Source organism: Corapipo altera, unplaced genomic scaffold, assembly GCF_003945725.1.
Source record: "Corapipo altera isolate COAL_440 unplaced genomic scaffold, ASM394572v1 343, whole genome shotgun sequence".
NCBI classification, from domain to species: domain Eukaryota; kingdom Metazoa; phylum Chordata; class Aves; order Passeriformes; family Pipridae; genus Corapipo; species Corapipo altera.
The window spans coordinates 4,966,247-4,987,395 of record NW_020884913.1 but is presented as its reverse complement, the minus strand read 5'-3'; the positions used below and the strand labels follow the sequence as shown (position 1 = coordinate 4,987,395).

Here is a 21,149-nt window from a genome sequence, read left to right as displayed (position 1 = left end):
GGGATGGAACAAGATGATCTTAAAGGTCCCTTCCAACATAAACCATTCTATGATTTGGAAGAGGGATCCAGGAGAATAGCATGTTTTTGCTATGAGTGTGTTGGGTCCAGCTAGGTTTTCTTTGGAATGCTACATACTACTTGAAATAGAGAGGCTCACAAGCAAACCCCTTCATGAAGTCTTGAATAGATGTAGAGTAGGGGAGTGTCTTGTTTTGCTAATAATTGAGGATTTCTTCTCTGTGTTTCTCCATGTCTGTCAAGACTGTGAATCCACTGAACCTCTCTTCCTTCTCAGTCCTTAGCCATCACAAACTCGGCGAAGCGCTCGTCTACTGTGGGAGAAATTGTCAACTTGATGTCAGTGGATGCCCAGCGTTTCATGGACCTGATGACTTTCCTGAACATGTTGTGGTCTGCACCACTCCAGATATTTCTGGCTTTGTATTTCCTCTGGGAGGTACAGACATTGTCACACTTTTTTTGCAATTAATCTAAATTATGTGGAAGCTTTTTTTTTTGTGTGATTTTGACCCTCCACTGCTTTTTTAGAAACTTATTGTCCTGTAGTAAAATAGCTTGTACTGCTGCACACCCTCAATTAGTGTCTTAATTATTTTGTTCAGCTGGTAGGCAAGATAGGGCATTTGAAGCAGGAGATGGCCTTTATGTCCTTTTTGCCCCTACCATGTTTTCAGGGGATCTATCTTGGACTCATCACAGTGTTCCCAGTAGTTGATACAAATGAGAACTTTAAGGAAATGGTCTAGAGATCAAACCAAACAAAAAACCTGGACACAGGAAATGTAAACCAGGTGTAAAGATTATATCCTGCTATATAAAGTTTTGTGCAAATCAATGTGAAACAAATTTCACCTGGAATAACCATAATTTTTCCTTTGCTACAGTGACGTTGTTTCAGGTTTATTCCAGGTTTGCTTTGAGCACTGACTTTCAGCCTTAAAATGTTTCTGTGCAATTAATCTCTTTTACTGCATAAAACAGTAGCAACAACTTAACTTATATTGATTTAGACTCAAAAGCCATTAAGTTGCAGCAGCTTTATGAATTACTGCTCCACTGGAAGCTGAGCTCTAGCAGGCAGCAGTTTGTATGCATGTACTCACACTGGGGGTACTGGGTTAATTCAGTAATTATGGTTCCCTTGGTCAGAGAGAAGTCAAGGGAAAAAAATTCCTTCTCTGTGGCTTATTTGTTCCCTTTTTACATTTGCTTTGTATTTGCATTAGTTCAAAATTATTTTCCCCCCCCGCCAGTGGGAGCAACTTAGCAGGTAAATCACAGAGCACTCTGTTATCACCAATACCAGCATAATAATAATTCAAAGTGAATTTTTCTGTCACCTCTTCACAGTTGTTCTGTGGAATCAGAACACTTCACTTGGAGAAGTTCAACTTGTCTCTGTAATTTCTGTTTCTATAACCTGCTATTGTTTTAATGCTGACCGTAGGGAACAGCAGAACTCGGGTACAACAACAACAGCTTACCTTTTCTCTTTAAATTCAAGGCTTTAGGGCCTTCTGTGCTGGCTGGAGTCGCTGTGATGGTCTTACTTATCCCATTTAATGCTGCAATAGCAATAAAAACCAGAGCATTCCAGGTAAGGTACCAGCTGAAAAGGTAACATTGTCTGAATTGGCAGCTGTGCTATGAGAAATGAAGGTATCAGAGGTTGTTAATAAGATGCCATTTGCACCAATTTACTTATGAGTAAGATTATTGTACTGATATATTTAATAACTGTATCCTCTTAGATGGTTTCTCCATAGTAAATTGAATGCTGTTTAGGGGAAAGGTGTGGCATTGAGGCAGTGGATCTTCCTACTCCTGGAGCAGCTTTTAGGATTAGCAAGAGATTTTCTTGTCTCCATATCCCTTCACCTGGTATTTGCCTCTAGGAGTATCTGGAGAAAGGCACTGAAATAAATGCTGTTCTTTAAGCTGCAAATGAATGTTTTCGGAGATGGGAGCGAAACCTGGCAGCTTGGGTTTTATGCTAATAGCCAGTGTTGACATTCAGTGCTACTGAGCTGGGCCAAATTTCATTTATTAGCTTAAGGTAAAAGGCTCTTTTATTCCTTTCTTTGTAGTCTTAGTTGTCTCTAGTCAAGGAAGTCTGAAAAAATACCAATATAACAGTGCCCTCTGGCTTTGTGCTAGAAAAAATCTCATAAATGGCTTGTGCTGTGCAGCCTGTCAGTGACTGTTTGGAAGATTTAAAAAAAAAAAAACAACAAAACTCCCCCAAAAAATCAAACTAGTGATGTGAAAAAGGAAAGAGGTGGAAAATGAATATAAATAATGACATTTAAGCACAGCCTTAGTAACAGAGGGGTATTATTACATGCTTAAAGAGACATACAGACTTACCATTGAATCTCTTGATGCTGACATCAAGAGATTAACATTCCTTTTCTCCCTTGCACACTATGAGATGCTCAGAGCTGCATATTTTTCTGTGCATGTGTGTGTGAATTTTGTCTATACAGTTGAGCAGGAATTTTATTTTTTTAAGAACTGAATGAAGCACTGTATTCTAATATACAGGAAGAAAACAACTAGGAGTAACCAGAGTTTTCAACAGATGCCATAAGAAATACAACTGTGCATATCAGGAAAAAAAAATCTGAAGAAATCAAAGGAAGTAGCAGGGTAGTATTTTTGTGAAGTACCTGAATCTTAAAATGGTTTAAAAATGTAGCCCCTAAGAGTGAAGATGAGTGGAAAGCTTTTGTACTCTGCTTTCCAGGCAGTTTCTTTGATTTCTGGTTTCTTTGTCGGTATTGACTTGCACAAGAATCTTACTGATAATAGTCTGGCTTTCTGTGATCACCTTTTGCACCCTCTTTAGAAATAGCCCAAGGACCAGCACAGCTGTGAGACATATGCTGAAAGCTCTCTTCTGGCCCTTGCTGTGACACTCTGTCTCCTGTGTTTACCAATAACCCAGGTGGAACAAATGCGATATAAAGACTCCCGCATTAAATTAATGAACGAGATCCTGGGTGGCATCAAGGTGCTGAAGCTGTACGCTTGGGAACCATCCTTTTCACAAAAGGTCCTGGAGATACGAAAGAATGAGCTGCGAGTTTTGAAAAAATCTGCTTATCTCAATTCTTTGTCCACCTTTGCCTGGATCAGCGCCCCGTTCCTGGTAAATTGAATTTGCATGACTCTCTAAGCTGTGCAAGCACATCCTTGAAGGATAAGTGTGAGGCTTTCTGCCTGCTAAACGTACATAGGAATAAAATGTAAATACTTTTTCGAAAAAATTATTCGCATGCCTTGAATCAGAGTTCCCTGCTCTCGAGAGCCTTTTCGTTAATCGGTATTAAAGTATTTTGTGATAGAGCCTGCCAGTGGAAGCTGGGAATAGCTGTCTCAGGAGAATTTCCAACCACTTCAAAGTACTTCCCGTAACAAATTGAAACTGGAATTTGAAACCTCAGAGATATCTATGAATAGCAAAAATAGCAAAAGAAATTTTAATTGAGTCAGTCAGGGCAACGTCTGTCTTTAGCTCTCATTTCTACCTTCGTGTTACAGTGCTCTCCTTGTTTTAGTGGGAGAGGAAGTTGTCAAATTATTCTACAACCTAAAAAAGAGATTGATTTAATGTAAAAACTAAAGCCCAAATGATACCTTGCCAATTCTGAAATGCTTTTTCCTCAATTTTGTCTTTCCCTCTATTTTCCACTTCATTGCACTTCGATCCCTTTTGCAGCAAAGGTTTTGGTGAATAAAACCATTCAGATAAGTCCTTGATCAAAAATATTCATAGCCAACTATTCTCGAGATCAAAGACCTGACCCTGCAGAAATGTCCTGAACAGCCTTGAGATCCTGCCCCTTTCATGGTTCCTTAAAGTTAATACACTTCCTTCAATACACATTCCAGTTCCTGCTCACCATTAGTTTAATGCGTGGGATGGTCCTTCCACAGTGGATGGTCCCTGTCATACAGCAAACCAACAAATAACTTGGATTTTACTCCCTTTTCTATTGATTAATAGAGGTTGTTTGCTTAGCCTGCAGTTTACAATGGGAAAATTTGGTTGGGTGGAGTGTGAAAGGCAGCCAAACCACAGCCTGATAACAGCTTTTCCTTTTCATTTACCCAAGTTCTGTAGCTCACCTCTTGAATCTCAACAAAACCATTAGTAATCTCAAAGTTATTTCATTCCGCGTGCCCTTTTTTGTACCAACTTGTCCAAATGATTTGTCATTCTTTAAGCGTATTGAAAAGGTCAGAAACAAGGAGTTTTGTGGTTGATACCTTTATTTCCAAGATGCCCATCAGGCCTGAGTACTTTTTAAAATGTCAGAATATAACACACATGTCACAGTAACCTCCCTTTCTGGCTTTCAGGTCGCGCTGACGACATTTGCCGTCTATGTCTCAGTGGATGAGAAGAATATCCTGGACGCAGAAAAGGCTTTTGTCTCCCTCTCCTTGTTCAATATCTTGAAGTTTCCCCTCAATATGCTTCCACAAGTCATTAGCAATATTGCACAGGTAAGGAGGGACGGGTGCATGGGTTGTCCTGAAGAACTCGAGCAGAAAGAACCCCGAGTGCCCTTGATTTCTGGAATGCAGAGATCCCTTGCATCTGCCTGTTAGCTGGTTTTCTTTTTAATACCCTTTCTCTACTGCTGGCCTGTCTTGGAAAGCCTGACATCATCTGAGTAAGCCTGTCTGTGTCAGTTTTGCTTCACTCAGATAAACTCAGCTTGGTCTGAGAAATTTTGCAGTTAAAAGCTCGGATTTCAGCATAAGAGTGATTGCAGGGAAAGAATGAGTCACTGTTCAGGAAGCCCATGGGGGGAAGGCTTAAGCCATTGTGCATGCTTTCTTTTTCAGTAGTAAGAGCATTAAATTCTCATTAAAAGAATAATAAAATAACACCACGCTCTTTTCTTAGACAAGTGTTTCCCTAAAGAGAATTCAGCAGTTCCTGAGTCATGATGAACTTGATCCAAATTGTGTGGAAACAAAGGTGATTTCACCAGGTAAAGATATCGGTTTTTTTTTTTTAATGAAGCTAATACAACAGCATCTTATATCTGTTCTGGACTGGTGGAGTTATGAAAAAAGGCAAAAAGAATTTAACTGGTGGGTTAAAAAGAAAAGCAAACAAGAGGAGGCTGCTGCTTTGAAAAGTACATGTTTAGTGTTCAGGCTATGTGGAAATAAGAAAAGTTTCTGGCAATATTTTTAAACTTTGAGCTTGTTAGACCTGAGTTTGCATCTGCAAGGTACTGGATGCTCACAGCACTGAATATGAAGAGCATCCACTGGCTAGGAACAGCAAGGCTTGTTCAAACCTTTCACACTACACAAGTGCTCAGGAGCTTTGTACACAATTTTGATTTCTTATGTTGGAAACAGTATCCCAAAATAATTGAGCTAGCCAGATGGCCTCAAACAAAAGTGTTTCATCATGTAACACACTTTGGTGACACTATAGCTTGAAACTTTATGTTGCATGTGATGCCACAGACAGAGGAGGAGGAATGTCTGTGTGTCTGTCATGAAATTACTGTTCTGCACCACACCACCAGGAAGTAAAGAAAGCCTGTGGATCTATGACTTGTTAGTGTGGCAAGCAAAAAGCTGCACAGAGTCAAGTCAACAGCATGCAGTGACCTCCTAGTGACTTGAAAGTGGTTTCTGAAGCAAAGTTGTGCTCAGTTGCAGGGGGATGCTGAGGAGCACATGTTGGGACCAGCCTGCCCACGGCAGGGTGAGGCAGGGCAGCTTTTCAGCTCCATAGGTCTGTTAACTCACAGTCTATAGCTTAAGCTGCAGTTGGTTATTTTCACTCTGAACAAGCCTGTCTTGTGACCCACAGGCATGAGACTGTGCTTCCCATGCCAGCAGAAAAGGGAAGTGCAGTGTATGTGAAACACCCGTAAATAAAGATCCCTCTGTCTGCCTGTCTCTCAGTCGTGCTGTTCTGTGTAACACATTTCCTGCCTCCTCTGTTGTTGTGTTTTTGTCACACAGGCAATGCCATCAGTGTAACAAATGCCACGTTCAGCTGGGGAAAGGAGCTTAAGCCAACTTTGAAAGAGTAAGCTGGGTTTTTTTTGTTTTTTTTTTTTTTGTGCAATTGCAATGCAACATCTACCTGGTTTCTGGCTTCTGGGAGGCCTATTTTGAACGATGTCTAGTAAAAACCACACATCACATATGTGCATCTCTTGTGGCAGACTCATCCCTGTGGTGGTGGATGGGCCGCCTCCAGACTGTGGGGGGGGTGCTTGTTTTGCTCATTTGCCTATTTGAATGAATACAAACAAAATTTGCCTGGAAGCATATGTTTCCTTATGTTATGCATCATGATCTGTGCAAACAGCAATTTATATTGATTTCATTAGTGAAAGGCACTTTGATGGCAAAGAGCCACTGTCCATCACTCATTTCCTTATTAGTTCACCAGCACCTAAAGCACTACCTTTAGGAACATAGTGGGGAAGACAGTAAAGGAATTTAACTGGGAAGTCTTGTTTTTTTGGTGTCAGTTTGAACCCTACTTACTAGCAATGGTAGTACAGTTCTAAAGTGGTTTGAACATTTTTAGATGGAATGTGTTCACTCACTACTTCCTTACGATTGCTCTTGGTTTTAAAATTAAAAACCAAGATACTTCTGGAAGATTATCTTCTTTCAAGCTGCTTATGAACCCAGTGTGACTTGCTGATGGGCTGATAGGACAGAGCAGAGGGTCTTAGAAGGCTTGTTACGAATCCTACTGCTTTAGGGAACAATCAAGATAGATTAATGCTGGGTTTCCATTTGCTCCTACAGTTCTGGTTACAGTACACGAGAAAGGGAGGAGAAGACCAGTGACCAGGCTATGCTTACTATATCCAGTCAGGCTGAGGTCAGGCTGATTTGTCACTGTGTATTTCAGCCCTGCTTTAAAGACCCCTGATGCCTTTAGTAAACTAATGTTTAATTAATTTCCAGCCTGTTTCCTCCACAGTATAAATATGTTGGTCCCCAGTGGTGCTTTGGTTGCCATTGTTGGCCATGTTGGCTGTGGGAAGTCTTCTCTGGTGTCTGCTCTCCTGGGTGAAATGGAAAAGCTGGAAGGAGAAGTGGCTGTGAAGGTTGGTATTGTTTACAATCCCATTTAATGATGGTATAGAAATGTGGTGCTTATGCCTGCCCTTGCTTAGAATGAACGTCAGGCTGCAGAGGGAATTCTGGTTGCTCCTCTGGCACCTTGTCTGTGTGTTTGAGTTTTACTCACACCTGTTCAGTTGGGTTTTATATGAACTTTACTTTCCTTATTTGGTCGACTATACATTAGCAAGTAGCACACATATATGTATAATGTGAATGTGTGTGAACCAGGAGCCATATATGTGCTGCAGATCTCAATCAGAGCTGTAAGCATGAACTGCTGCTTGTTAAAGTCAGAGGTTTCCTTTCTCCCTCCTTGTTCTAGGGTTCTGTTGCTTATGTGCCTCAACAAGCCTGGATCCAGAATGCCACGCTGAAAGATAACATTTTGTTTGGCCAAGCTCCTAATGAGGAAAAATACCAAAATACCCTGGAGGCCTGTGCTTTAAAAACTGACCTGGAAGTGCTGCCAGGAGGAGATCAGACTGAGATAGGAGAGAAGGTAATTATTTCCTTTTTGAGTCAGACCTGCTTGGTGATTCCTGGTCTAGCTAAAGAGAGAATGCTGAAAAGTCAGCACTTGGTTTGGTTTGATCTTTACAATGGCATCCCTGCTGCAATCAGCACCAAAACATCCAGGGCAGTTCTGCGGAAGGCAGTTGGACTTAAACTTGTTCCTAACTTTAGGCGTGTGCTTGTATTATGATGCAGAATTTCATATCTAGCCCTGGAAGATCAGACCACCCTCCATTGTTGTGCAATTGTAAAGGTGCATCTGCCCAGAATAAGTAAAGACCTTCCTCTTCCTGTAGGGATAAAAAGGGAGGGAACATATGGTTGTGCTTCAAGTGAAAAAATGATATGATCATCCCTTAACACATTTTAATGAGGAACTGTTACATCTGTGATTAACAACAGAGATATTCTTTTTTTCACAGGCCACTAAGTTTGAGCTAGATTTCATGAAATGGGGTGGAGATGTGGATTTATATGCAGGATGAGAGATGTGAAAGATGTTCCAGGTGCCACAGCCCTGCTTTGAAATTTACATTTTACATCCCGGTTGATGGTTTTCCTTTTTATGTAGTTCTGTGTTTTAACAGCTCCCTTCAGGAGCTTATTAAAAAGAGCCTCACTGTGTCTCCAGATTGCTGAGTGAGTGGAAGTTTGGCAGTGAACAAACAGATCTAGAGGCGTTGTGTTCCTGTCTCTGGGCGGGTTATTCTCTTCAGCGCCTCATGTTTCAGTTTAGCATCCGAGTGTTGAGGCTGGGTGAGAGCCATGAAAAGTCAGAGCCGTTGTTGTGTGATGTGTTTTGTTCTCTCCTCTCTCTCCCTTCAGGGCATCAACCTGTCAGGTGGGCAGAGGCAGCGCGTGAGCCTCGCCCGTGCCGTGTACAGCGGCTCTGACATTTACCTGTTAGATGATCCCCTGTCTGCCGTGGACTCGCACGTCGCAAAGCACATCTTCGACAAAGTCATCGGTCCAGATGGGGTACTCAAAGGAAAAGTAAGCTGGCATTTAGATCCTCTTAAAACTGCACACAAGCTCAGCAATACTGGTGGGTAACAGGAAAGCTGTTTCACCACCGAGGGTTGGGTGCCAGCTCATTCCTGAATTTCTGTCTGTAGCTGGCAACGGGGACACCTTTTGTCATACTGTGATGAGCTTATGCATGCCCAGAAATTATGTGATCTGGTCAGCACATGCAGAGGCAGAAACCAGCTCTGTCTTTTAAAATCCCTGCTGTGAGATCTCCAAAAACAAGGCATTTGCAGAAACTTGCACAGGTTGGCAGCGTTGCTTGTTGTTACTCGGAGGTGTGCAGGGAGGAAGCTGTACCAGATACTGATGTTAGAGAGGCCTTTGACAACATGCAACCAAACTGCAGTCGCTTTGCTGCACCTTCTGCTCCTGTTATGGTCTTCTTGGATTATCTCAGAGCTCCAAAGGGAAGGGCTGCAAAGAAAATCAGCATAACGGAAAGAGGGAATAATAATTCTGTTGGTTTCATTCCCTCTATGGTTGTATCAGCAGCAGGAGCATAGTGAGTTCATGTACATATTTCCAAGCTCATTTGGCTAATGATGACAGTGTTATTTCCATGGGCATTTCACCTTGATATAATAGCTCACTCCCTGTCCCAAAAATTTGGTAGTATTTGGCTTGCTAAGTAGTGTTAGTCCCCACAGTGACAACTGAAAGATTTGTGGGTTTTTTCCCTATCCAGACCCGAATTCTGGTGACTCATGGCCTCAGCTTCCTACCTCAGGTAGACCATATAGTTGTCCTGGTAGATGGCAAAATCTCTGAAATGGGATCTTACCAAGACCTTCTGAAACAAAACAAGGCCTTTGCAGAATTCCTGCGAAATTATGCACTGGATGAAGACATTGAAGAGGATGAACCAACAAGTACAGTATTGTTTTTTCTTAAAACATGTCTTTTTCTGTCAACAAGATTACAGATATTTTCTCTGTAAAGTGCCCCCTGGGTCTTCCTGACAACCTTGCATTTGCCTTTCTGCACTACTGTGAAAATTATTGTCTGTGGCCAGGTCTGTGTTATTGAGAAATGTTTTCAAAAATTTCTTTTCAAAATTCCCTGTGGTTTGTCCTAGAAGAAAATCAACTCTTATGGTAGAAATTGTTTTAAACTCGGCAATTTATTTTACAATTAGCAAGGCCAAACTCATCAGGAAAACAAAGTAGCCAAAAAAACCCCAGCCTTGCTATTGAAGGGGCTACCCAGAGTCTGGTGTGTTTTCTCTTTATCTGTGGTTGTTTTCCTTTTTTTCATGTAGCAAAGTTCAAACAACATTTTAATCTTGGCTTACTTTTCAGCTTGATTTGATTCTGACAAAATGGTACAAGATTAAAGCATTTTGGTCAATGTTTCCCCTGTGTGACAGTGTTCCCACGCTCTTTGATTGCAGCCCTGCTGCTCTCCAGCCGGGCAGAGGGGAACACGCACGACATCCTCCAGCAGCAGCAGGGGCTTGCAGGAGCTCCTGACGTGACTCCCCCAGCCCCAGATCAGGCCTAGAACACGCCTTATAAGTGAATTTAGCTGAAACCAACTCTGACACTATTGCCTGACATTCTGATGTGTTAAAGGAATGTGATGTAAATGCGTTTGGCAGCCAACCTGCCTCACAAGATCTTCGCAATTATATTCAGAGAAGCGATGCACAGAAGTAAAACCAGGGGGGATTTTATGCACTATGGTTTTCCTCCTGTAGTATTGTTTTTCATGACTCTTGCTTTGCATAGCCACCTTTTCCTGTGCTTTCTGCTTTATGGGGCAGAAAATCTGAGGTGTGATCTTGTCTTGCAGTGCTGGAGGAGGAAGAAGTCCTGCTGGCTGAAGACACCCTCAGCATCCACACCGACCTGGCGGATAATGAACCAGTAACCAATGAGGTCCGCAAACAGTTCCTTAGGTAAACATGAGGTTCATGTGTTTCTAATCTCTGTCTGGGGTGAAACACATCTGAAAGATGTTATATCACATACTCCTTCTCCATCTGGGCTTTAGTTTGCTTAGTTTCCTCTTACAAATAAATTGGTTTAGTGTCCTTTTGAAAAAAAAAATGTGAAAGGAGATCAAACATCTATTCCTGCAATCCTCTTTTGAATCTGAACTGAACCAATTTCTTTAAGCGGCTCTCTGGTTCTCAGGTAACACTGCTGTATGTATTTACCTACTCAACACTAAACTGCTGCCAGTTATGTTATAAATAAACCCTTTGCATTTCACCTTTCCCTTGGGAATCTTAGAAATCTTTAGAATTTTTTATAACTGTACCCATAGATCTGTCCAGCTACTTTTGATATGCAAACAGAGAAGCTCAGGGTTTAGCTTTAAATGTCTGCCTTACCATGAAGCTTCTAAAAGCCTTTCCCAAAGAGCCCAGGTTCTGCCACAGCTGTTCTTAGATGCTGTATTTCTGACATCACCTGAACATCCAGAGGGGTGGTACAAGCACCCACATCTCTGAGCGAGGCTGGCATGAGAACTCAGTGGAAGGGCTGGGAATAAGTCCAATCCCCTGTATCCCAGTCATGCCTCAGCACTGCCTCAATATACCCTTTTTCTCCTAATGACTCTTTTGTTTTAACCAGGCAACTTAGTGTAGTGTCTTCTGAGGGAGGAGAATGTCCCAACAAAATGTCAACGAAGCGAAGAGTCTGTGAGAAGAAGCCAGCAGAGCCTCCTCTGCCAAGAAAAAATGCTAACGAGAAACTTATTCAGGCTGAAACCACTGAAACAGGCACGGTATGGTTTGATTCCCCCCTCCCCCTTTTGCTACATTTCTATTTGAAAAAGAATAATTTTTATTTTAACATTTGATCCAGTTCTGTTAAATGTGTTGTATAAATCACGACTGCAGGCTTTAGGCCTTAATCTGGTGGCCACCGATCGATCATTCAGATTTAGGATTTTGGCAGAGGTTTTGGCACCCAGCAAGAGCTATATACTTACGGGAAAAAAAAAAAGAAAAAATCCCTTCCAGCTCCCGTCACAGTCACTTGATACCGTCCCTGCCTTTGCCTTGCAGAGCTTTCAGCACTGTTGGTTTTTAAACTGTTTGGCTGCTGCTGGGTCCAGCTGCAGCAGTGGGTCACCATGAGCCAGCTGCCTGCTGGGTGCCAGAGGGTCTGCTCTGCCTAAATACCTGCCACCCCCATCCCAGAGCATTTTGTGCTTATAGGTACAAAGGGGCTGTATTCCTCCTGAGCAGGGCCAGGGAGTGAAATGGGAACAGGGAAAAAGAGAAGATGGGAACACAAAAGTAAAAGAAAGGGACATAAAGGAGCAGCAGAAGGAAGAGGAGCAGGGAGATTTGCTTAAAGAAAGCCCCATCCCTCCACTTCAGAAGGCTCAGTGTGTCCTGTTTAGTCTGATCTACTGGTCCACAGCACAGATATGTAATTAATTTTTTTGTGGATTGTTATAGCTTTCAAAGTCCCTAATCAACAACACTTGTTTTTTTTAAATTATTCCTTCATATGCTTTTTTTTTAAAACCTGAGTTTTTTCCTGAATCTATCGCTTTTGGCTTCTCTGCCTTTTTGCACTACCTTTGAGACAGCACCCTTACTCTTTGCCACAAGCATCATCTGTTTATATTCCTGCTGGGGTGCACCAGCATTTGGTACCTCATTTAAGTTGCTGTGAAGACATAGAATGGAGGCATGTTCAGCACTTTTCCTGAAATAGGCCATTTAAAGTAGTCCTGAGCACGATAGCCTGCCAAGTTGCTTCTTCTGCGTGAAAAACTTGGCTTCTGTTCTTGTTACCCATCCTTTGCTGTTATTTGATCAGCCTCTTTTCTTTCCCTTTTCTTCCCCCCTCTGGCATAGTCTTAAAAACTAAAACCCCACGAAACTAATGAAATACAGTTCCTCAGCAAGGAGGAGAAGAGTATTTCAGAGAAGTTTCTGGCTTGTTCTCAAAGTCATCGCCCTGACGTGGAGCTCAGGCAGATGAACTGTTCTCTGTGGTGTGTTAAAGCTTGGGCAGTTTTGAACTCAGCAGTTCCCCTGACAAAGAATCTCTTTTTCCTCTTAATTCTCTCTAAACTCCTGTTTGTGTGAGGTGTACAAACCAGCTTTTGGCGTGTGATTTTGCAGGTGAAGCTATCAGTGTTCTGGCAATACATGAAGGCTGTCAGCCCTGTCCTTTCTTTAGCAATATGTTTCCTATATTGCTGTCAAAATGCTGCTTCCATCGGGGCCAATGTGTGGCTCAGTGACTGGACCAACGAGCCGGTGGTAAATGGGACTCAGCACAACACAGCCACGAGAATCGGAGTCTACGCTGCCTTGGGCCTCTTGCAAGGTGAGGGCAGATAAAATCATGATGTCTCAATGGTTAGGGAGAAGGAATTAGGCAGAAAAGCCACGGCACTGGTTGCCAGTGGTCCAAAAGGAGAATAGATTTATATCAGATATTAGGAAGAAATCATTTACTGTGAGGGTGGGGAGGCCCTGGCACAGGTTGCCCAGAGAAGCTGTGGCTGCCCCATCCCTGGAAGTGTCCAAGGCCAGGTTGGATGGGACTTGGAGCAACCTGTCTAGTGGAAGGTGTCCCTGCCCATGGCAGGGAGGTTGGAACTAGATCATCTTTAAGGTCCTATCCTAAGCAAGGGAAGTAATGTAACCTGGCACTGCAAAGTCTGAGCTCAGCCCAGTGCTTAATTTTATTGTGAAGCCCTCAGAGGGGGTTGAACAGGTGACGTGGAAGCTTTAGAGAGGTAAGTTGGAGAGAAAACATGAAAATTTTTGGTGTAGTTGTAGTATTAGGAGTTTATGGAGGCTTGTGGAAAGCAGAGGGAGGATGGTTGTGTGCCTGTTTTACATAGACAGGATGGTGAAATCCTGCAGGATGTGTTCCTGTGCCTTAGGCAGCAGTGCCGTAGTGCTGATGTGCACGGTAAGAGAAGGGTGGACAGGGAATACAATAAAGCAAAAAAAGCTTCAAGATCAACAGTAACAGCCAAGAATCAAGGAGCTGTGAATTGGGAACATCATGTTCATGGATTAACACGTCTCCTCTTCTCCCACCAGGGCTCCTAGTGCTGATCTGCTCCTTCACTCTGGCCATGGGAGGCATCAATGCCGCCCGGACGCTCCACGCTGCGCTGCTGGAGAACAAATTTCACACCCCACAGTCCTTCTACGACACCACCCCGACCGGCCGCATCATCAACCGCTTCTCCAAGGACATCTACGTGATCGATGAGGTCATCCCACCAACCATCCTGATGTTCCTCGGGACGTTCTTCACCTCCGTGTCGACCATGATTGTAATTATTGCGAGTACTCCGCTCTTCGCCGTGGTTATAGTTCCACTCGCGATTCTGTACTTCTTTGTTCAGGTAACTGGAAAAATATCTGACTACCATTGTAACCTTATTCCGTTCCTTTTTTTTGTTAGCAAAAGCAACATTAATTTGGGGGGAAATTGAAATATCTGGAGTAGCTACATGTTTATGTAAACAAAACATGATTTTACGTCTCTCAGAAAAAGAAATGTCCCGTGTGGTCATGAAATAAAAAAGCATAACCTTTTCTAGCTTTTAAGTATTAAAAAGTAAGCCTACTGCTAGAGACAGAGCTGCAATGCATATCAGTATATTAAAGTGTGAATATATTTGACATACTGACAAGTTTTTAAGGTGGTGAGGAGGTAGAATGTCAAAAATAGAAAGCAACAATTTTATTGATTTCTGAGTGAAAATGAAGCGTATTTTATAGACTGAATAGAGACATGATAATGGAGGTGCAAATGCACATTTTGTTTTCTTGGAAAATAAGGCTTTTACAGATGGATCCATTTTGTTAGGTTATATTAGCTAAATTTAAAGGGACGTAAATAAATTCAGCTTACAGTCTACAGAAATTGCAGTTACCCAGTGCTCTGTTGTGGAAAGAAACAAAGATAGCTCTCTTGAAATTCTTCTTAATTATAGAAGACATTTCAGAGGGTTGAAGTGCGTTAGTAACAATCTCCTTTAAATCCTTAACCTAAGAAATTCTTCACTGTTAATTAAAAGAGACAGTATTTCACGTACCCTTCAATTTTCTCTGAAATATGGCAGCGATTCTACGTCGCCACCTCCCGCCAGCTGAAGCGCCTGGAGTCCGTGAGCAGATCTCCCATCTACTCCCACTTCTCAGAGACAGTGTCAGGGGCCAGTGTCATCAGAGCCTACAGGAGAGTGAAGGCCTTTGTAGACATCAGTGATCTGAAGGTGGATGAAAATCAGAAGAGTTACTACCCTGGGATAGTATCAAACAGGTAACAGGCACATCATTTCTTGTTTCCACTTAGATAATCCTGTGTTTGCAAAACTGGTCCAAGCAACCCTTTGCCTCTGTGCTTACATCTGCCTTCTCCCCAGGTGGCTGGGCATTCGAGTTGAGTTCGTGGGGAACTGCATTGTCCTTTTTGCTGCCCTTTTTGCTGTGATTGGTAGAAACAGCCTGAATGCTGGCCTGGTGGGACTGTCAGTGTCTTATGCACTACAGGTACATGTTACAGCTTTCTGCTCATTGGTGGCTTTGCATGTTTGTAGATGATATGGATATATTAGCAATACTTTAAGTGCTTGTTAAAGCTGAAGTTAATAAGGAAATAACAAAAATGAGTTGTGGGATGTCTGGAAACTAGAGTTACAGTGAAGGCTGGCAGATCATCAGCAAACTCACATGCAGTAGGATTTCAGGGCACTTAGAGAGCACCAACACTGTTCTACACCCCAATATCCCCAGCAGTGGCACACAGGAAGCTCAAGAAATGTCAGGTGCACCCACCAAGAACAGGTCATTTGGGCAGCATGGGTTTAAACATGTCCTGCATCATTCCTGCTATGTAGCATATTGGTGTGTCCAGGCAATCACAGGCAGAGCAGTAGGATTCATAATTAGAAAAGGTAAACTGTACTGACCCAAGCTGTGGACAGTTCATGAAGATTTAATGGCCTCACTCTTGCCAGAAGAATTTTAGATACCATAAGTGTGCAGGATTGCTGCTAGGAGTTTCCCAGTGAGACCCATGATTTGGGGAATGACTGCCAGCCAACTTTTTTTGAGAGGGCCATATGTTAAATCATTGTGGGAGGCATGTGCTTCTTCACATGAGTACCTGATAATCTGTAGACCCCTTGTCCCAGTAACTGTATTAACATCAGTGCAAAGGCAATTATTTCATTTGTAATATGAATGTGAATCCACATCTTAATAGCGGTGTCTGCTGTTGCTGTTATTATTGTTGTTGTGGTTGTTGTTGTTGCTGTTGTTATTATTAGTAGTATATCTGTTGTTCCTCTGGGAGTGATATTTTATTCCTTGTCTTCTCCAAGGTGACCTTGTCTCTGAATTGGATGGTCCGAATGACTTCTGAACTTGAAACTAACATTGTGGCCGTGGAAAGAATAAAAGAGTATTCAGAAACTGAAACAGAGGTCAGCTGCCAAGGGTCAAGTGTACTCAGCAACAACCATGGTGAAATTTTAATGCACACATTTACGTGGTCTTTCTGCAGACTCCTGAGAGACAGTTCCTGCTCTGAGAGTTATCATTTAACCTGAACAAATGTCACGCTCTGAACTGTAATTTATGCTATCACAGCTCCAAATTATTATTGCTGTCATGCAGCCTGTGCTTAGCATCTCATTTTCTGCTGCTGTGAGTGGCTAGCACAGGAGAGAAGTTTCACATCAGAATCTTGGTCCCTTTGGGTTTGAAGTGTTTGATGCATAGTCTTACCTGTGTGATTGGTGCTGTGATCCTGCCAGTGAGCACACCTCCAGTACAATTATCAGGCCTTGCACGTGTTTTCAATAGTATTTGTATTTAATCAACTTAATCAGTCCTCACCTCCCATGAGAGAAGAACACCTCTAGGAACACTGTACTGCTAATCCAGGAAAAGCATCCAATCATCTACCTTTGTTGCCGAAGGCTTTTGAAGGTGGCAGATGGAGCTATGCCAGGAAAGCTGCTGCTCTCTGGACACACTGGGGTTTGTTAGCCCTGTGTACATACTAAGAACTAGGAAATGGAGGACCTGAGGAGAACTCCAGTGTGTGGTTCCAGAGATCAAGTGTTTAATTTGGAAGCTAAAAGGAAGCTAGACAAGGTGCATGATACATGTTATAAACCAGAGCTCAAGCTGGCAGGAAACCAACAGTGTTGTATTAAAGTTAATAGGAAAAAAATTATATCCATTGAGGATCCAGCCCTTTGTGCTCAGAATTTTTTTTTTTAAACTTCACATCAAAGACAAATGGGTAGATACTTGGAACCCATGTTTTTCCTCCATTATTATAAATCTGTTTGATAATGGATATTTGATTTATCAGTTTAAATGTTTTTACCTGAGTTTGATTTTTTTTTTCTTAAACCTTTAGGAGACATTTCTGACTTATGTTTTCCTTAGGCTCCCTGGATCATTGAAGGCAAGAGTCCCCCAGAAGACTGGCCATCCAAGGGAGAGCTGGAGTTTGTGAATTACTCAGTGAGGTACAGGAAGGGCCTGGATCTGGTGCTGAAGGGTATAAACCTCCAAGTCCATGGTGGGGAAAAGGTGAGTTACCAGCTGGATGTCTTTGCTAGAACTTTGTTCTGAGCCTCCAGCGACAACCGTGGAGTAGAGGAGAGGGTCTACAAGCACACTGACCCCAGTGGTGGAGACCTCCTCCAGCTGGCAATGCAGGAGCAGCAGTGACAACTGTGCTGTCCTTGTGCCAGCATCCTGCAGGCTGGAAGCAGTAGCACCAATTGCATGGGACTTTCTGGACTTTCCAAGTTCATTTGGCAACAGGCTTCCCATAAACTGTGTAGGAAGTACCAGTGCAAGTGACAAAAATTCAGTGACAAGAACACTTTTCTGAAGCAGTGCAGATGGGAGAAGGAATTCCAGTTTCTTCTGCTCTCTGACTTTCCCCATGAATTTTTTGGCATGCAAGGAAATGATATTCTTTGCTTTCTTAATCAGGAAATGGTCTTTCTTCTGAGAGATTCATTTCTTCATGCTTCATTGGAAAGTTCTGGGGTTTGCCTGCTGGTGACAGAGCAATTAGCATGGGAAAGTCCTCCCCTGAACAGGCTGTTATTAAAAGAGAAGAGAATTATCCTTATACTAGGCAGACAGGATGACAACATCCTTCTGGCATGGAGATACACATACTTACCACAAAGTATGACACAAAAGTCTTTATTTCTTGTCCTTGAGTGACTGGACTCCTACCAAGGGCACTCCAACTAATCACCCAAAGTTACACAGAATGGCTCTAGGCCTGTACATATTTATATGGAATATTATTCCAATTACAGGAAGGACCATAGGTACTTTACGGTGTATTCCCAGGATTACTAGTGAAGGAAGGTTCCATTCTTTCTTAGATTCAGATGTTGTGTCAAACCTCTTCAAGGAATCTTGGGCGGTTGTTTTGGGGTTTTTTTGCTGGGTGTTGTTTTCTTCTTAACCATATGCTTTGTTGTTAAACCTGCAATTTGTTGTAGATTGGAATTGTTGGCAGAACCGGAGCAGGGAAGTCCTCCATGACGCTCTGTCTCTTTAGGATCCTGGAAGCTGTAAAAGGGGAAATTAAAATTGATGGCGTGAAAATTTCAGAAATTGGTCTCCATGACCTTCGATCGAGGCTAACAATTATTCCTCAGGTACTGTTTCTGTGTGTCACAGGAAAGGAAGGATCTCTAACAGCTTAACAAACTGTAAATAATGGCTTATCCACAGAGGAAAATGCTTTGTTACACTTAGAAAATTGTTTCAGAAAAACAAACTGTTTATACTTTAAGTGGTTCTGTCTCCCCCACCTTATAGGCTGATGTTGGGTGATAAAACAGGATTTAGGATAAACCATCTTTACAGTTGGATCTTGAAGTGTGTATAATGTAATGTATTTTCAGAGTGGACGGGGTTAGGAGGTGGCCTTCATGCAATGCAATGGAGACCTCAAAGTAACTCATAGTATCTAACACATAGTATTAAAACAGCTAAACCACTTGTCTAATGAGAACTGGCTTTATATCCAGGATCCTGTTCTCTTTTCTGGAACGTTGAGGATGAACCTGGACCCATTTAATAAGTATTCGGATGAGGAAATATGGAAAGCCCTTGAACTGTCTCATTTGAAGAGGTTTGTCAACAGTCAGCCATCCATGCTGGACTATGAGTGCTCAGAGGGTGGAGAGAACCTCAGGTAAGGAATGCTTGGACTAGGACACACACTGAGCTCTCCTTCAGCTGTGGCAGTGTGGGACACCTGAGCACAGGCTGACACTGTGGTCTGGTGTGTCTGAAATGGTTTAGCCCCCTATTTCTTTTCCAAGAAAAGCCTCTAAGGTTCAAACATTTGCCTCCTGTTCTGCCTCTGCCACTATCAATCTGATTCTTCTTTGCTTCCAGGAAGGATTTTTCCCAAACTGAAATCCCATCTTATCAGTAAAGAAAGAAGTTTCAGGATGACAAGATAGTAGGGACAGGCAGTCCTTTAACACAGTTTGGTAGGAAGGGAAATGCCCTGATAACGTACACAACTGTTGTGCTGAATAAGAGTCCTCTGCCTGACACTTTAGCAGTGTTTATTTTCCATTATTATTTGGAAGATTCATGAAGATGTGACTGGGGATGATAAAAATGCCATGTTTTGATATGCTTCGTTGGCTTCTGAGGCTTTGGTGTCACCAGATTATGCCTGTGATGAATGTTCAGCTCCTTCCTCATCCTGCAGACACTCAGACAAAGACTAAGCCTAGGCTGTGTTTGTGGCAGAGGAGGAAGTCTGGCTGCCCATATATATACATATATTATTTTTTTGTATGGTAGAAAGGATTTGCAGCCTCATAACATTTTTTTTTTCCTTTTTATTAGCTTTTTTTTTTTTTTTTCCTAAACAACTCACAATGTTGTTAGAACTCTTGAGTGTTTCTGAGAGCTTGGGCAGAAGCATTGTCATCATTAGTTGCCCTGGTTTTTGTCATGATGATAAAAGGGATGATTGGTGGCTCTGCCAGCACTGGGTCAGGCAGTAACACATCACTCAGTGCTGGCATGCTGCAACCTGTGTGTATTTAGCAAGGCTGCTTGCTAAACACTGTGGGGTTTTTTGGGTAACTTCACCCAGTGGGTGACCTGCTCCAGCACGGGTGATTGTGAGCAGTGGGGTCTCGCTGGTGAAAGCCTGTGTGTGTTTGCAGCGTTGGCCAGAGGCAGCTCGTGTGCCTGGCCAGAGCCCTCCTGCGCAAGACCAGGATCCTGATCCTGGACGAGGCGACGGCGGCCATCGACCTGGAGACAGATGATCTCATCCAGATGACAATCCGGACCCAGTTTGAGGGCTGCACGGTGCTGACCATCGCACACAGGCTGAACACCATCATGGATTACACGAGGTACAATCTCTCCGTGGTGCGTGGGGGGGAGGCTCATGGGTTTGCTGGGGATGTGAGGCGGCACTGAAGGGGTCGGGTTTGTCCCTAGATAGGCACACTGATGCTCTTGCTGGGCAGGATGTAAGCAATGATGTTTAAGCCATATAATCCCAGAATATCCAGTTCTGACTTCGGCTCTGTTTGCTTAAGAAACAGGTTCTATATTCAGTAACCAGAGCTGTGCAGGTGACACTGCCCAGCTGCACTCCTGGCACTCTCAGGAAGCTTATGCAGCCTTGTTAAACCAGCAGCTGCTGTAACTTTTTTACTAACAGCATGCCATATTAATTACTCAAAAATATATTAGTGTACTTCACGAGCTTTTATCTCCTTGGCTCTCTGGAACTGTATTTTCCAGAACTACCAGCATGACACTTTTTCACCTCTTATTGACCCAGGAGATAGTGACTGCCCTGTACCTTTTTTAGCCAAACAGCAGCTCAGGGAGAATGTTTATCATCTGTGTGAAAATAACTGAGGAAAACAAAGGTGAGGCAAAGATTAGAGCAGTTTGCTCTGTGATAAAAACAGGTATCACATTTCTTGCGAGGAATTCTCTGACACATCTTCCCCCCCCCACCTCCTGTTTTGTTTTTCACAGGGTTCTTGTTCTAGACAATGGAACCATAGCTGAATTTGACACACCTGCAAACCTTATAGCAGCAAAGGGCATTTTCTACAGTATGGCCAAAGATGCTGGACTGGCATGAAGGGAAGACCCCTTGGGTTTTGGTTTGGTGGTTTTTTTAATCTTACTGACTTGCCACAAAAGTGACTTGTGAATGTACTGTAATTTTACAAAACAGTTTTTGTAGTAGACTCAACTTGTGATATGTGAACAAAGTATTTTACAATTACAAGGACCAGAAAGTGAATTTTATATTTTTAAATATTTTCTTTATACATAAAGTATTTTATTATATGCTTTTTTTCACCAAAGAAGGCCAAACATTCTGCCAAAAAAATGTATGTACTGCAGGGCAATAAGTACTGCATTCAGGTTTGTAATTAGTAAATTATATTAATGGTACAAAA

The 21,149-nt window shown here is 42.5% G+C and overlaps 1 protein-coding gene across 1 annotated transcript in view; it reads left to right on the top strand.

Annotated features, from left to right (window-relative positions):
* The window catches only part of ABCC3 (ATP binding cassette subfamily C member 3), a 46,817-nt gene extending 25,668 nt beyond the window's left edge, over positions 1-21,149 (top strand). The window contains exons 10-31 of the mRNA XM_027654595.1: positions 298-459; positions 1,528-1,620; positions 2,971-3,174; positions 4,389-4,535; positions 4,942-5,029; positions 6,027-6,093; positions 7,009-7,135; positions 7,477-7,653; positions 8,493-8,660; positions 9,382-9,565; positions 10,488-10,593; positions 11,276-11,429; positions 12,787-12,994; positions 13,723-14,033; positions 14,757-14,956; positions 15,060-15,186; positions 16,020-16,121; positions 17,098-17,244; positions 18,183-18,341; positions 18,717-18,883; positions 19,881-20,075; positions 20,716-21,149. Of these exons, the coding sequence (XP_027510396.1) occupies positions 298-459; positions 1,528-1,620; positions 2,971-3,174; positions 4,389-4,535; positions 4,942-5,029; positions 6,027-6,093; positions 7,009-7,135; positions 7,477-7,653; positions 8,493-8,660; positions 9,382-9,565; positions 10,488-10,593; positions 11,276-11,429; positions 12,787-12,994; positions 13,723-14,033; positions 14,757-14,956; positions 15,060-15,186; positions 16,020-16,121; positions 17,098-17,244; positions 18,183-18,341; positions 18,717-18,883; positions 19,881-20,075; positions 20,716-20,824 (3,402 nt within the window). The 3' untranslated portion in view covers positions 20,825-21,149. The remainder of the gene's footprint in view (positions 1-297; positions 460-1,527; positions 1,621-2,970; positions 3,175-4,388; positions 4,536-4,941; positions 5,030-6,026; positions 6,094-7,008; positions 7,136-7,476; positions 7,654-8,492; positions 8,661-9,381; positions 9,566-10,487; positions 10,594-11,275; positions 11,430-12,786; positions 12,995-13,722; positions 14,034-14,756; positions 14,957-15,059; positions 15,187-16,019; positions 16,122-17,097; positions 17,245-18,182; positions 18,342-18,716; positions 18,884-19,880; positions 20,076-20,715) is intronic.